Raw genomic sequence first — 15,075 nt, 5'->3', positions numbered from 1 at the left:
TTTTGAACAAAAGTCTTGGGTTTTCCATCTGATGTGCAGAACAGCCAATCTAGGACACCTGGGGTTTCAAAGAGAGAATGAGTTAAAGGCCACAGGGCAAGAAATAGCCCAGGGCCTCAAAATCTGTCCTTCCAATTCTAAGCCCTTTAGAGTTTTTATGGAGTCAAACAAGAAGGAATGGAGTTGCAACCATTACAACAGCAAGTATAAACAAGGATGAAGCTAGCTGAGCTTCAGTTATCTCAGGTACTAATTTCTGCCTATTCTACGATATAGAAAGAATCACCTACAGAATGATTCCACAAAATCACCATTTGTCAATTCTTAATTTCTCGGTGAAAATCGTGCAGGTCTTGCTTTCTCTCAGCGAGTCTGTGGAAAAATGACGGTGGCTGTCTCTGGGCCTCAACTTCCTCTTCTGTAAACTGGGGGCAACAGACCCTACTTTGCACGGCTGCGGTGGGGAATTAGGGGCGAAGAAGGTAAAGCATGGGGTTGGGGGTCTGGTCCATAGCAGGCGTCCTATAAATAGCAATTACTATTATCTTCGTTATCACTGTTCCTCACTCTGGATAACTCCTAAGGGTGCGGGGCTCTCTGAGCAAAAGAATGGGGGCGCTGGGGTGGGTGGGGAGGCCGCACCGAAGCCCTGAGGACACTCAGGGCATAAGCGCCACTGAAAGTCACGTGGTCAGAAGACTGCCGCGGTTACTACGGAAGAATTGTGGGGCCTGCCCCTCCCCCGAAGGCGGAGCCTATATTACTCTCGTCCAATGGGGACGCTAGATCGAAGTTATGTTATCTTTTCAAGCGTGGCCTTGTTTGGTACCCAATGAGAGGCGGCGTAGGGGCAAAGAGGGCGGGGTTTTAGTGCCCAGCCCCCGGGTGGGCGGGGCGTCCGCTCTTTAAATTGCGCGGGCGGGCGGGCGGCGGCAGCTGTTGCAGGGTTTTTGGGGTTCCCGGCTGCCGTCATGCCTCTCCGCTGGGGCATCATCTCCGTGGGCCTCATTTCCAGCGACTTCACCACCGTGCTGCGGATGCTGCCTTGCTCCGAGCACCAGGTCTTCCTCTCTCCGGAGTCCTGGGGCTGGGGAGCTCGGGTGGGAGTGGGGCTGGGGACGGGCCCAGCATCTCCCTCCCTGCTCGCCCCTTCTCCACCTCCGCCCTGCAAACGCGAGATCCTTGAGGTTTGGCATGGTCTCACTTTGGGCTGCTGAGAAGAGAAACAAATCAGGCGTTAGGGGATTTAATCATCTTTGTCCCCAGACCTAACTTCCCAGGAGCCAGGTGCGCACCCCCCCACCCAGGGCAGCTCCCTTCCCAGGACCACACTCCCCAGCCTACGACCTGTGGAACGGGATTTAATCTCTCCCTTCCCCGGAGCCTCCACCCCTCCCACCCACCCACCTGTCTTCCCCGCCTGCCCATCCTTGAGCCTGGCGCCCCTGCAGGTGGTGGCAGTGGCGGCCCGCGACCTGAGCCGGGCGCAGGAGTTTGCGCGTCGACACGACATCCCCAAGGCGTACGGCTCCTATGAGGAGCTGGTCAGAGACCCGGACGTGGGTGAGTGGGGGAGGCACGGGCTCCGGGAGGACCCGAGGTTGGGGAGGCGGAGCTTGGGCAATGGGCTTGATCGGGGATGGGCTGTCTAGAAGTAAATTGCGCTTAGGGGTTGGAGTTCCGCGGTGGGGGTGGAGAGGGGGCCTTAATTTCTAAAGAAGTGGAGGTGGTCCCTTTGATGGGCCAGATGGCCCCGTGGATGGGCTTCTGGGTCCTGGGGGGCCCTGGGACTAGAGGCAGGGCTGTGGAGTGGACCCGAGCTTAGCTCTGAAGTCCCGCTGCCTGAATTCTCACTCTCCTCTTCTGCTTGACTCTCTCAGTCCCTCCGCTTGCAAAACCGGCAAAATAATACTGTCTAAATAAATAAATAAAATTTAAAAATAACGGGGTGCAAGGGTAGTTCAGTGGTAGAATTCTCCTCTGCCATACAGGAGACCCCAGTTTGATTTCGGGCCTGTGCAATCACCCCCACCCCCACCCCACCCCCAAAATTCAACAAATGGTGCTGCAATAACAGAATAGTCACATGGAAAATGAATGAAGTGTGACCCCCACCACTCAGCAAACAATAATAATATCTCTCTCTTGCTGTAGTTGAGAGAATTAAATGACCTAATGTGATAGTGTAACCAAGAGTTAAGAATTTACAAATAACTAGAATCACTACCTTGTTATATCAATTCTTTTCTGTGACCAGAGGGAAATGTCCAAGTTTGCTGAACTGTGGCCCAGCTGCTTTGGTCTTTAACAGCGATTGCATAACTTTACAGCCTTTATCTTGTGGTTGTAAAAACCTTGTAACTGACCCCCACTTACACTCCCTTACTCTGTTTTTCAACTTTAGAGAGTTATGATCACAAAAGACAGCCCCTATCATCCTGACCAAAAGGGGGAAAACAAGTGTAAGAGTCGAGAGGCTACTCTGGAGGTCACTCCTTACTCAAGCTTCAGTTAGACATTGTCACCTATCATAACTCACCAGACCCCAACCAAAATCATTCCAGCCAGTCCTAAAGAATACCTAAGGCGTTATATAAGATTCTATGAAGGTTCCATGCACAAGGGTAACTTTCCAGAAACCTGCAACCTCCAGATGGGTCCCTGGACCAGGTAAGTCCTGAAACCTAGAGGGCCCAGCCTCTCCAGAACATTAGCTAATTGCATCTCCCTACCCCATATTATTGACAGCCCCTTCCAACCTGAAAAAGCTAGAATGGGCATAGCCCAAATACCCCTAAAGAGTGGGATAGAAAGATCAAAGGTGATGGTGGAGTTATACAGAGAAGGTAGGGTTTAACAAGAGTATGATTACTGAATCATTATATTGATATTTCTTTTAGTCTTCAGCATCTTAGAGCAACTAGAAGTGAATATCTGAAATTATGGAATTGTAACCCATATCAAACTCTGAAATCTGTTCTACAACTAATTTTTGAGCTGTGCTTTGAAATTCATTGCTTTTTTTGTATATACGTTATTTTTCACAGAAAAGAAAAAGAAAGTCAATTGTGATGACAAAAAAAGAATTCCTTCTAGCAGCTAGAAGGAAAAATCTGAAATGATGGTATGGTAGCCCATGACAAATTCTAGGATCTTTCCTGTAACTACTTACTGAAGAGTACTTTGAAAACTATTGATTTTTTCTTTCTTTGTTCCTATATAATTTATATTAGACAATAAAAAAGGTAAAAAAAAAAAAAAAAAGACGGCCCCTAAAGTTTATTAATGAAGGGCCTGTGTCAGCCCAGAAGTAACCCTCCCCAGTTCCTAAACTATCTTACTAAACAAAGCTGGATCTAACCAAAGTGGGCCCACCTAACATGTACAGTAGCTTAAACAAGTCACCCATACCTCATTATAATACTAAAAAAAAATCACACCCATCATCATATTAAAGCCACCATTTCTTTCACATGTGTTCTATGATTAGTTGGTGTGCCCACGGCCATAATTAGATCACCTCTAATTACATCACCTGGAGTCCTTCTCATTATCCTAAAACCTGCCCATCTTTTGATGCTATAAAACCATGCGTTAGGGGAGACAGATTTTTAGGCCTAAAGCCATCAGATCTGCTTGGCACTTGGCAGTCAACTCTGTCTTTGAAACCTCGTGTCTCAGGAATTGGTCATCTGAGTGCATCAGGCAGAGAACCCATCGCTTTTGATTGGCCTCAGTAGTTTTGGAAAGCTGGAAAGGATTGGAAGAAAATAGAGTGGTGCTAAGGAATGAATGGTTAGAGGACAGTTTTGGTTAGGGCCTTCCTTTGGGACTGTCTGTCCCAGGGGTGAGGGCTTTCCCCTGCTGGGCGGGGCCTCCGCGTAGTGGGCGGGGCCTCCGCGTAGTGGGCGGGGCCTCCGCGTGGTGGGCGGAGCTACTGAGTTGGCTTTCCTTCCTCCAATCCTAGAGGTAACCTACGTTGGCACCCAGCATCCTCAGCACAAAGCTGTGGACCTGCTCTCCCTGAAGGCGGGCAAGTCCGTCCTATGTGAGAAGCCCATGGGCGTGAACGCCGCGGAAGTACACGAGATGGTTGCCATGGCCCGATCCCGAGGCCTCTTCCTCATGGAGGTGAGGGCAGAAGGGCTCTTCCAACAGCCAACCTGGCTCTGTCGGCCGTTATTAAACATGGTTCTCTGTGGATATTTTTGGAGGAACACCCGAAAAGGTTTGCCCACAGTTAAGAGGGCTGCGAAATGAACTGGGGTTCATGGGTCTCCCTGGGATATAGTTGAGCTATGTCCGTGGAAGTTACTGGCAACAACTATCATGGTGGGAACCATTAATTTTGGCCCTTAGCAAACATGGCTGCATGAAAGATCTGTTGTCAACCTTTTGGCAAGAGATGCCAATAATGAAAGTGGCGTTCAATGACAATAGGCTTCATTTTGGTGGGTTTATAGGGGTTAAAGTAAAGAAGGACCAAAGAACTACCCTCCTAGGAATACTTAACATAAAGCCGCTATTGCTTTTGCCCTTAGCAAACATGGCTGCTATGGAGTCCTTTGACTTTGACTGGAGATTGCCAGTAATAAAAATAACTGCCCAATGGCAGTGGGCATTACTAGCAGTTAAGATGGTCACCAGTAGTACCCACGAGCTATGTTCATGTTAGGGAACATGAAGGTCTTTAAATACTTTGGTGATACATTCTGCCGTGAGTGCCAGTGGCAGCCATGTGCTTCCCCACGTCCCATATACCTGATGTATGCCCAGAACCGTTGAGCTTCCCAGTTTGTACAATTCCATATACCCAAGAAGTGAACAGTCAAGATTTAAGTTAGTTGCACTCAATGCCTTGTGGTCTCCACAGTGCCTGGTCACTTTCAAAATTCTGCTTAATTTCTCATTTACCTCAATTTTTATTGGCACCTACTGTGTACCAGTTGTACAGTAGGAACTGAGCCCTCAACACGGGCTGGAAACATAAGCTCGGTTTTTAAGGCACCCATGAGCTGGTGGGATCACTGAAATGGGCAATTCCGGTGCCCAGGTGCATGGACTTTAGAGGCCCCAACCAAGTCTGGAGAATGGTCGGGAAGGTTTCCTGTCACTGAAGGGCTGACCTGAGCTTTAAAGGCAAAATAAATAGCATAGGTAAATAGGGCCAGAGGGGGAAAGCAGAGTTAAGACTTCAGGGAAACAAGAGTGGGCAGATTTCACATGCACAATATGACCTTGGTTTTGAACGAGTCAAGATTTCTTTTTTTTTTTTAATTTTTTTTTTATTAATCAAAAAAAAGAAAAGAAATTAACACAACATTTAGAAATCATTCCATTCTACACATGCACTCAGTAATTCTTAGTATCATCACATAGATGTATGATCATCATTTCTTAGTACATTTGCATTGATTTAGGAAAAGAACTAGCAAAACAGCAGAAAAAGATATAGAATGTTAATATAGAGAAGAGAATTAAAATAATAATACTAATAAAAAAATATATATATAAAAAGGAAAAAGAAAAAACAAAAACAAAAGATACAAACAAACAAACAAACACACAAAAAACCATATTTCAGTTGCAGCTTCATTCAGTGTTCCAACATAGTTATATTACACTTAGGTATTATTGTGCTGTCCATTTTTGAGTTTTTGTATCTAGTCCTGTTGCACAGTCTGTATCCCTTCAGCTCCAATTACCCATTATCTTACCCTGTTTCTAACTCCTGCTGGTCTCTGTTACCAATGATATATTCCAAGCTGATTCTCGAATGTCGGTTCACATCAGTGGGACCATACAGTATTTGTCCTTTAGTTTTTGGCTAGACTCACTCAGCATAATGTTCTCTAGGTCCATCCATGTTATTAATGCTTCATAAGTTTAGTCTGTCTTAAAGCTGCATAATATTCCATCGTAGGTATACGCCACTGTTTAGCCACTCGTCTGTTGATGGACATTTTGGCTGTTTCCATCTCTTTGCAATTGTAGATAATGCTGCTATAAACACTGGTGTGCAAATGTCCGTCTCTGTCTTTGCCCTTAAGTCCTTTGAGTAGATACCTAGCAGTGGTATTGCTGGGTCGTAATCCATTCTGCCAGTCTATGTCTTTTGATTGGGAAATTCAGTCCATTAACTTTTAGTGTTATTACTGTTTGGATAATATTTTCCTCTACCATTTTGGCTTTTGTATTATATATATCATATCTGATTTTCCTTCTTTCTACACTTTACTCCATACCTCTCTCTTCTGTCTTTTCGTATCTGACTCTAGTGCTCCCTTTAGTATTTCTTGCAGAGCTGGTCTCTTGGTCACAAATTCTCTCAGTGACTTTTTGTCTGAGAATGTTTTAATTTCTCCTTCATTTTTGAAGGACAATTTTGCTGGATATAGAAGTCTTGGTTGGCAGTTTTTCTCTTTTAGTAATTTAAATATATCATCCCACTGTCTTCTAGCTTCCATGGTTTCTGCTGAGAAATCTACACATAGTCTTATTGGGTTTCCCTTGTATGTGACAGATTGTTTTTCTCTTGCTGCTTTCAAGATCCTCTCTTTCTCTTTGGCCTCTGACATTCTAACTAGTAAGTGTCTTGGAGAACGCCTATTTGGGTCTATTCTTTTTGGGGTGCGCTGCACTTCTTGGATCTGTAAATTTAGGTCTTTCATAAGAGTTGGGAAATTTTCAGTGATAATTTCTTCCATTAGTTTTTCTCCTCCTTTTCCCTTCTCTTCTCCTTCTGGGACACCCACAACACGTATATTTGTGCGCTTCATATTGTCATTCAGTTCCCTGATCCCCTGCTCAAGTTTTTCCATTCTTTTCCCTATAGTTTCTGTTTCTGTTTGGAATTCAGATGTTCCATCCTCCAGTTCACTAATTGTAGCTTCTGTCTCTTTAGATCTACCATTGTAGGTATCCATTGTTTTTTCCATTTTTTCTTCTTTGTCCTTCACTCCCATAAGTTCTGTGATTTGTTTTTTCAGATTTTCTATTTCTTCTTTTTGTTTAGCCCATGTCTTCTTCATGTCCTCCCTCAATTTATTGATTTGGTTTTTGAAGAGTTTTTCCATTTCTGTTCGTATATTCAGCATTAGTTGTCTCAGCTCCTGTATCTCATTTGAACTATTGGTTTGTTCCTTTGACTGGGCCATATCTTCAATTTTCCGAGCGTCATCCATTATTTTCTGCTGGTGTCTGGGCATTTGATCAGATTTCCCTGGGTGTGGGACCCGGCTGGTTGAAAGGTTTTTCTGTGAAATCTCTGGGCTCTGTTTTTCTTTTCCTGCCCAGTAGGTGGCGCTCGTGGCGCTCGTCTGTCTGTGGGGCCCACTGGTAAAAGATGCTGTGGCTCCTTTAACTTGCCAATCCGAATCTCGCAGTCGGCCCGGGAAACCATGCGTGGAGTGGGGGTCGCCGGCCGCCGCGGCTTGGGGGAGTGCTGGTCCAAATTGCCCAGCTGGCCCGAAACGCCAAGCGTGGCGGGAGGGCCCCGCTATCCAACGTTCCCAGTCAGACCGGGGAGCCACGTGCATGGAGGGGACCCCAGTCGCCAGCCGCCCCGGCCGGGAAAACGCGCGCCCCTCGGGTATCTCACCGCAGCGCATTCTCCCTGCCCGTTCAGCCGTTCCAGAATGGGGTACGCTGTCTTTTTGGTCTCTGTCGTGGCTCCAGGAGCTGTTTCGTATTGTTTCTGTTTCTTTAGTTGCTTTTCTGGAGGAGGAACTAAGACCCGCGCGTCTTACTAAGCCACCATCTTCTCCCGAAGTCCTGAACGAGTCAAGATTTCTAGCTTTAGAGTCCGAGGACTCCATAGACTCCAGCTTCCCACTTCCTAGCTGTGTGACCGTGGGCAAGCAGTTTCACTTAACTGCACCTCAGTTTTCTCATCTGTTAAAATGGAAATCACAGTGCCCAGAGATGCGGGAGGATTCATTATGCAAAGTGTGTACACACTATCTTGTCCATAATACGTAACTAATAAATGGGGATTGGCTGTGGGCGATGAGCCATCGAAGGGTATTGAGCACAGGTGAAACAAGGCCAGCCTAATGGAGCCACGTGGGGGGGCGAACTGGAGGTTGTGAGACTGGGGTGATGGTCTGGGTGAAAATGTTGGGGCCAAACCGTAGGACAGAGAAGAGGGTCCCGGGCAGAAGAGTCTGGGGCGGATGGGTGGTGACTGGGGGCTCTGGTTTAGAGAGTGGGGAACAATGAGTGCACCCTCAAGATTGGAACCCCAAAAGAAACCTGACTGGGAGAAGACCCGATTGGTTAACTCATTGGTTCTGACCCTATTCCTTCCCTCTCCCTGTGTCCTAACTCCCTCTTCTGTTGTCTCCAGGCCATCTGGACCCGCTTTTTCCCTGCCTCAGAGGCTCTGAGGTCTGTCCTGGCCCAGGGCACTCTGGGGGAACTTCGGGTGGCTCGGGCAGAATTTGGGTTGAACATCTCCTTGTCTCGAGTCTTGAGCAGGGCCCAGGCTGGTGGCGGCCTCCTGGACATTGGAATCTACTGCCTCCAGTTCATATCCACAGTGTTTGGTGGGCAGAGGCCTGAGAAGATTTTCGCTGTGGGGCGGCGTCATGAATCAGGTATGGTCTTTTCTGGACCGTTTGATGGTGAAAGGAGTTTTCATAGTTGGCGTGAGCTGTTATGACGAACACTGCCCAATGGGCTGATTGAAATAATGGGGATTTATTGGCTCATGGTTTTAAGACTAGGAGAAGTCTAAAATCGAGCCATTAGTAAGACCAGACTTTCTCCCCGAAGTCCAAAACATCCTGGAGCTGTCTTGTCCTCTCCTTTCTCTTCCCTATCCATTGACAGCTAGCATTTGGCTCCATCCCTTGCCTTTTTCTTTATAAGGAATGTGGACTAAGTCCCACCCTCATGTGGTTGGGCCACCCCTTAACTAAAACTAATGTCTTCAAGGATCCTATTTACAGTGGGCTGGCACCTGCAGGGATGCAGATTACAAGGAAGAACGTGTCTATATTGGGGTACATAATTCAGCCCACCGCAGGAGAACTGAGCTGAGAACAAGTCTCTGAGAAAACAGGACTCAGGTTAGAGAGCTGGAGGGGCTTCCTGCATGAAGTCAGAGGACCAGAGTTAAGAGACTGTGGGTGGCTTCCTGATATTTTTGCTAAGAGCCAAAATGTCTGAAGTGGCCATTGCTAGAAATTTTGTATTATGAAATGTATTAAGCAGTAAGTTTACTATGAAAATAATCTGTAACACAATGTTAGAAATGCAATCATGAGCAGAAAAATTGACTAAAATGCTTGAAAATCATGGAAAAGGACTTTGAAATATCTCAAGATCAGTATTGGTCCCATATATTAAAATAGTAGCAACTACCCACCAGAAAATGCATTGGAGACCAGACAGTATTATATTCGCAGAAAATCGTGTCTGAGTCTACAGACTAATTTAATGGCAATAAATCAAAATTCTTCACTCTCCTGAGAACATTATTATATGGAATTTTTCTAATGGGACCATGTCCAAGTATAGCATTAACAGATGGGATCCTGTTGGGATTCCACATTTTTAGTTATTTAGGACTTTAGTGATTTTATCCAGTATGTGATTGGATCAGATGTTGGATCTTATCAGGGCTCCACTTTTTTTCAAGAGCATAAAATTTCTTTGCTGTACAGTCCTGGAGTTTCCTTTTTGTGGTTTTAGAACCAGAGTCCTTTTTAGCCAGAATTTGCCCTTGGGTTCTAAAACATCATAATAGAGAGTTAATGTTTTATTCTCTATCAATCCCATTAAATCCCCCTTTAATATTAGAGCATGTGTTGCTTTACAGCATTAACTAATGGTCTCGCACTTGACAGTATTTTCACAGTTTATGACACTGCTTAGGGTGGTAACAAATAGCTGTTTGGATTAAATGAGCAGTTAAGGACCCTGGTCATTAACTCAAAAGTTTCATGTGTTTTTAATCCTTCAATCTAATGGTATCATCATCATCATCACCCTCCAAGAAATCTATCTTTGATTAAAATTTGCTCTGGCCACTATTGGTTATGGAAGAAAGTATTATTGTTTTTTAATATGAATCATATCAGGAATGGGTATCTTTAATGAATCTTAACTATCTTATAACGGTTTCATTCTTATGGGATATAAAACTTTAAAAGTTGTTTACGGCAGTTGTGTTAAGATTTTCTCCAATTTTGGTTACTGATGACTTCATTTAGCTAATGTAAAGAGGCAGCTGAAACAGAATTATTTGCGTTTGAAATGGTGCAATCAGAGGTTTGTGACTGACTCATTTACTAAAAAAGAAAATTGTGTTTGGACAGTGACAGATTCTGTGAGGCATTCCCTGGCACAGAGCAAACTGCAGAAATCAGTGCTTCTAAGACATCAAGACTTTACCTGCTATTCCACCATGATTGTGGCCATCTTGATTTTGCAGTTTGAAGTAAAGTAATTAAATAAAAGGGCAATATTAAACTCAAAGACAGAGAGAGAGAGTGGGTGGGTTCTGTAATAGGACTTTTCTGTGTAATCCTGGCCAAGCGTCTGAACATCCTAGAGTCTTACTCATTTTACGGTAAAATGTCAATAACAGGGTCCTCACAGCAGGAGTTAATGAAGCAACTGTTGAGGCAAATGGTATGCAGTTAATAAATATAAAATATTAATATTTTTGGAAGCTGTCTCGGTTAGTCTTTGCTGCGTCATAAACGACCCCAAAACATAATGCCTTAAAATAACAATCATTTATGAGCTTGTGATTCTGTGGGTTGGTGATTTGGGCTGGGCTCAGCTCAAGCGGTTCTTCTGCTGGCCTCCCTCGTGCAGCTGCAGTCAGCTGGCTATTTGGTAGGGTTGGATGGTCTGAGATGGCCTCCCTCACATGTCTTATAAGTGGCAGACTATCATCTAGAGAGAATTGGTTGTCTTCCATGTGGCCTTTCCAGCTGGCTAGCTTGGACGCATTCAGAGCATGATCTCAGAGTTCCGGGTACAGCAGAAAGAGGCCCCAAGGCGCAGGCACTTTTCAATTCTTTGCTTACATCATGTTTGTTCTTGTCCCACCTGCCAAAGCAAGTCATCTGGCTGGCTCAGATTTAAGAAGGGGACATATAGACTGTATGTCTTAGAGGGAGGAGCTGCAAAGTCACAAAGGGTCACTCTGAAGAAAGAGGAATCACTGTGACCATCTTTGCAAACAATGCCACAGAAGGTGATGGAAACCTGGGCAAACAAGAGGTGAAGGCAGCACTTTAGAAAACTGTCTATGTCTATTGTCTGGCTGGTTTCTAGGTTAAATAGTAGCCATAGAGTAGTTCCCATTATCAAGTGCTTAGTCTGCATTAGGGTGTTAGAGGCATGATCTCCCTGCAGTTGGTATGGTGCCCCGTTTTAACGATGATGAACTAAGGTGCACAGAGGGGAAATGATTTTGTCCAGGTTCACAAGGTTCAAGATAAAAACTTAGGTTTGTCTGAAACCACAGAGAACGGGGCCAGTCGGTTCTTCCATCCGCAGCATGCCTGATGTGTTCCAAAAGCATGCTAGCATTTTCCATGCTATATTCAATTCCATTAAAAATGAACACTTATATAGCACTTCCAGTGGTCTGAATATTCTTCTAAGTTCTTTATGCATTTTGAATCATTTAATGTACTACTTGTAACAAGGTTCTATTACTATCTTTGTCTTAGAAATGAGGAAACTGATTCTTACCTATAAAACAGACATTTGCAGAGTTGGAAACTGAGGTTCAGAGAGACAAAGTCTCTATTTTGCTTTGTGTTTGCTTGTTTGTTTATTTATTTAGGTAACAGCTTTATTGAGAGATAATTCACTCACTTAATGGGTACAATTCAGTGGTTTTTAGTATAGAGACAGAGTTGTGCATCCATCATCATAACCAATTTCAGAACATTTTCATTACCCAAAAAAGAACCCCTACCCTTTGGTGGTCACCGCCCCTCCCTCCCATCCCCCAAGCCCTAGGCAACCACTCTACTTTCGATCTCTGTAGATTTGCCTAGCCAAGGCATTTCATAGAAATGGAATCATACGTGGCCCTTTATGTCTGCAAGGCTATCTGTTGTAGTGTGCGCCAGTGCTTCATTCCTTTCCATTGCCAAGTAAGATGCGAGGTCTCTGGCCCCAGGTTCCATGGGCAGGGTTTGAGGCCCCTACAGTCTGACCCAGGAGTCCGGACCCTGCCCCTGACCTGTGCCCTGTGCCCAGGTGTGGACGACACTGTCACTGTACTCCTCCAGTACCCAGGAGGGGTCCACGGCAGCTTCACCTGCAGCATCACCTCCCAGCTCTCCAACACGGCCTCCGTGAATGGCACCAAAGGCATGGCTCAGGTAAGGGGCCCAGGGCTGAGCAGAGACAGGGCCAAATGCTGGGAGGGGCCACTTCCTGCCACTGGGCTGGATATGGCTGAACCAGCCCCACCGTTTCTAAGGAGTCCATCCTCCTTAGCAACCAGGCCAAGGGTCCATCCTGAGGGTGCACCTATCCTCACTCAAATATCCCCATGCATGAGGAGAAACCAGTTCTCAGCCATGCTTAGAGGGCCCTCGTGACCTTCAGAATCGCTTCTAGGGTAGGATCTGGGTGTTGCCAAAGGTTCGCTTTACCAGGCCTCCAGGAAGCCCTCCTGCTACAAGGAAACCTTAGTTCTGAAGCATCCAGAACTGCAGAAGATGCTGGCCTGGCCCTGGGGTTTGAGGGACTTTGACCCTTTATTTAGGCCTCACTTCTGACAAAATGCGGCCGCACATCTCTTCTCCACTTTGGCCTAGCTTGGATTTGGGGGTGAATTAGGCTTCCCCGAACCATGTAGTGAAAGAACAAGCCTCCTGGTGGAAAGGAAAGTGCTGGATGGTTGACTGTCCTCTTCACAAAGGGGATTCCCAGAGGCATGAAGATAATCCCTAAATAGGCCCGGGTAGGACTCGGGTTAGAGTGGGGTTTGCCCCTGGGGAGGACAAACAGACAGGACTGGAGGCTGAGAATCTCCCTGCCAAGCAGCGAAGCCCTGGCTGCCAGGGAGGAGAGAAGTCCCCAACCTGCCTGGGGAAGGAGGAGAGCAAGCCCTGAGCTCCCCGGTACGAGAGGAGGCCCCCTGAGCACCACCAGGCTCCTTCTAGGAAGGGCACCCCTAGCAGCGCGGCTGGCAGGAACAGCAGGGCCATCTCTTATCTTCCCCCAGATCAGCCGGTGCTGGTGCCCAACAGAGCTGGTGGTGAACGGCAAGCAAAAGGAGTTCCCGCCACCCCCGAGCTCCAACAAGGTGTTCAATTTTGCAGATTCGGTTGGCCTGTGTTATGAGGCCAAGCATGTCCGAGAATGCCTGCACAAGGGTAAGGAGTGGGGAGGGGGCAGGCCTGGGGGTGGCAGTGTGCCCCTCCCCACTCCCTCAGAGGTGCATGCAGCTGTTTGGAACTACATTTCCCAGGATGCCCTAGGCCATCCAGCTGTGCGAACCTGGCATTATTGTGCCTCGTGGGATTATGGGAATTATAGTTCTTTGGTATTGTGCACTCTTGAAGGCAGGGAGTGGGGTGTGGGTGAGAGGGGGTCCCTAATTGCCTAAGTGCACTGTCCCCCAGGCCTGAAGGAGAGTCCTGTGATTCCCCTGGCGGAAAGTGAGCTCCTGGCTGAGATCCTTGAGGAGGTGAGAAAAATCATTGGAATCACCTTCCCACAAGATGAGCACTGATGGACGGTCTGAATCAATAAAGTGTAGGTTTCTCCACAGAGACTTTGGCTGTGCTGCTTTGGTGGGAGCTGAAGAGCTCACCACAAGGGGCCAGTGTGGGTGGAGGACCCCATTCCCCACTCACTCCTGGGGCAGATGCCTGTGGGCAGACCTGGGGTCTATCTGCCCCAGCCTCCTCTCCTCCAAGTGGCTTTTGTAAACCAACCTGAATCCTCACCTGAGGAATCCCCCTGACTTTCTGGCTTTTGAAAGACATGCCAGTTTTGCTGCTCTGCCCGCCTGTAATTGCCTTTCCTTGAATTCCGCTGTGCTGGTTGTTACCAAACAAAGGCCATGGATTCTTCTGCCTGATGCACTCAATAACCAATTCCTGAGACACCGGGGTTTCAAAGAGAGGAAGAGTTTATTACTACAGGAGTAGCAGGCGATCAGACAACCTAATGGCCCCAAATCTGTCTCCTGGAGTTTAGGGGGTTCAAGGTTTCTAAGGATTTTAGCAAGGGGAGATCAGGTTATTTTGGATAGTTAAATTCAAAGCAGAAAAGGAGACAGTGTTACCATTATCATTTCAATAGGCGAACATAAGTTGAAAGGGAGGGGGCAGAGCTGTCACTTACCATTTCAATAGGAGAACATAAATTGAAAGGGAGGGGAGGCAGAGCTATCATTTCAGTACTAAAGGGATAAACCGAAAAGCAGTAGTTAATGACCGACTTCATTAGCATTAGGGTCTTTGCTCTAAAAGAGAATGACCTGCTTTTACAATTACATAGGCACAGAATAAGAGCTTTCTACACTCATTTTAGATATCAAGTCAGGTGGACTATACAATTCAGAGATCTCAGGTATTTCCCTATCAACTCCAACATTCCACAAAGCAGAAAGGAATTTTTATATAACAATTTATTAATCAAAATCATCCCTTAAATCTTGATTTTTTGGTTACAATTCCTCCCTGTCCTTTGACCATTCCCCAATCTTGGGGAATATCTGGGTGGTGACCGTTCTGGCTACTTCCTGCTGGCAAAGAGGTGTCAACCCTAAGAGTTTGAGGAGTGGAATTTACTGGCTTGTAGTTGGATATATTTCTTTTTAACTCATGAAAATAAACTTTAAATCTTTTAGGGATTTGCAATGATATCCGCCTCCTGGAAATTGGGCAGTTTCCTCTCCTTCAGGATTCTCAGCCATCTGTTTTCCAATATTGGTCCTGTGAAAGAGTCTAGGAGAGAAAAGTTAACAATCTGGAGGTTAAGTCTCTGAAAAACAGATTTAATATGTAAAATTTTATAGAGCACAGGATATCTTTCAGGGTTTCCAGGAACACAGGATCACTGTTGGTTCAGCTTTGCTATGTT

The 15,075-nt window shown here is 46.0% G+C and overlaps 1 protein-coding gene across 1 annotated transcript; it reads left to right on the top strand.

Annotated features, from left to right (window-relative positions):
* The first annotated feature begins 950 nt into the window (after positions 1–950).
* On the top strand, positions 951–14,053 carry DHDH (dihydrodiol dehydrogenase). Its single transcript, XM_077131215.1, has 7 exons — positions 951–1,061; positions 1,452–1,563; positions 3,968–4,131; positions 8,348–8,597; positions 12,232–12,356; positions 13,208–13,358; positions 13,608–14,053. The coding sequence occupies exons 1-7, from the start codon at positions 972–974 to the stop codon at positions 13,715–13,717; spliced, it is 1,002 nt and encodes a 333-aa protein (XP_076987330.1). The 5' UTR covers positions 951–971; the 3' UTR covers positions 13,718–14,053.
* Positions 14,054–15,075: the final 1,022 nt, after the last annotated feature.

The sequence above is a fragment of the Tamandua tetradactyla genome, chromosome 16 (assembly GCF_023851605.1).
Source record: "Tamandua tetradactyla isolate mTamTet1 chromosome 16, mTamTet1.pri, whole genome shotgun sequence".
In the NCBI taxonomy this organism is placed as follows: Eukaryota; Metazoa; Chordata; class Mammalia; order Pilosa; family Myrmecophagidae; genus Tamandua; species Tamandua tetradactyla.
Note: the sequence above shows the minus strand (reverse complement) of the source record. Positions and strands in the feature narration are given on the sequence as shown.

What these genes read in the sequence shown, in the direction of transcription:
- DHDH (XM_077131215.1), top strand. Translation starts at nt 972, where the DNA reads ATGCCTCTCCGCTGGGGCATCATCTCCGTGGGCCTCATTTCCAGCGAC. An exon ending in GGGGCGGCGTCATGAATCAG is followed by an intron (nt 8,598 to 12,231) that starts GTATGGTCTTTT and finishes CCCTGTGCCCAG; the next exon opens with GTGTGGACGACACTGTCACT. An exon ending in CCGAGAATGCCTGCACAAGG is followed by an intron (nt 13,359 to 13,607) that starts GTAAGGAGTGGG and finishes ACTGTCCCCCAG; the next exon opens with GCCTGAAGGAGAGTCCTGTG.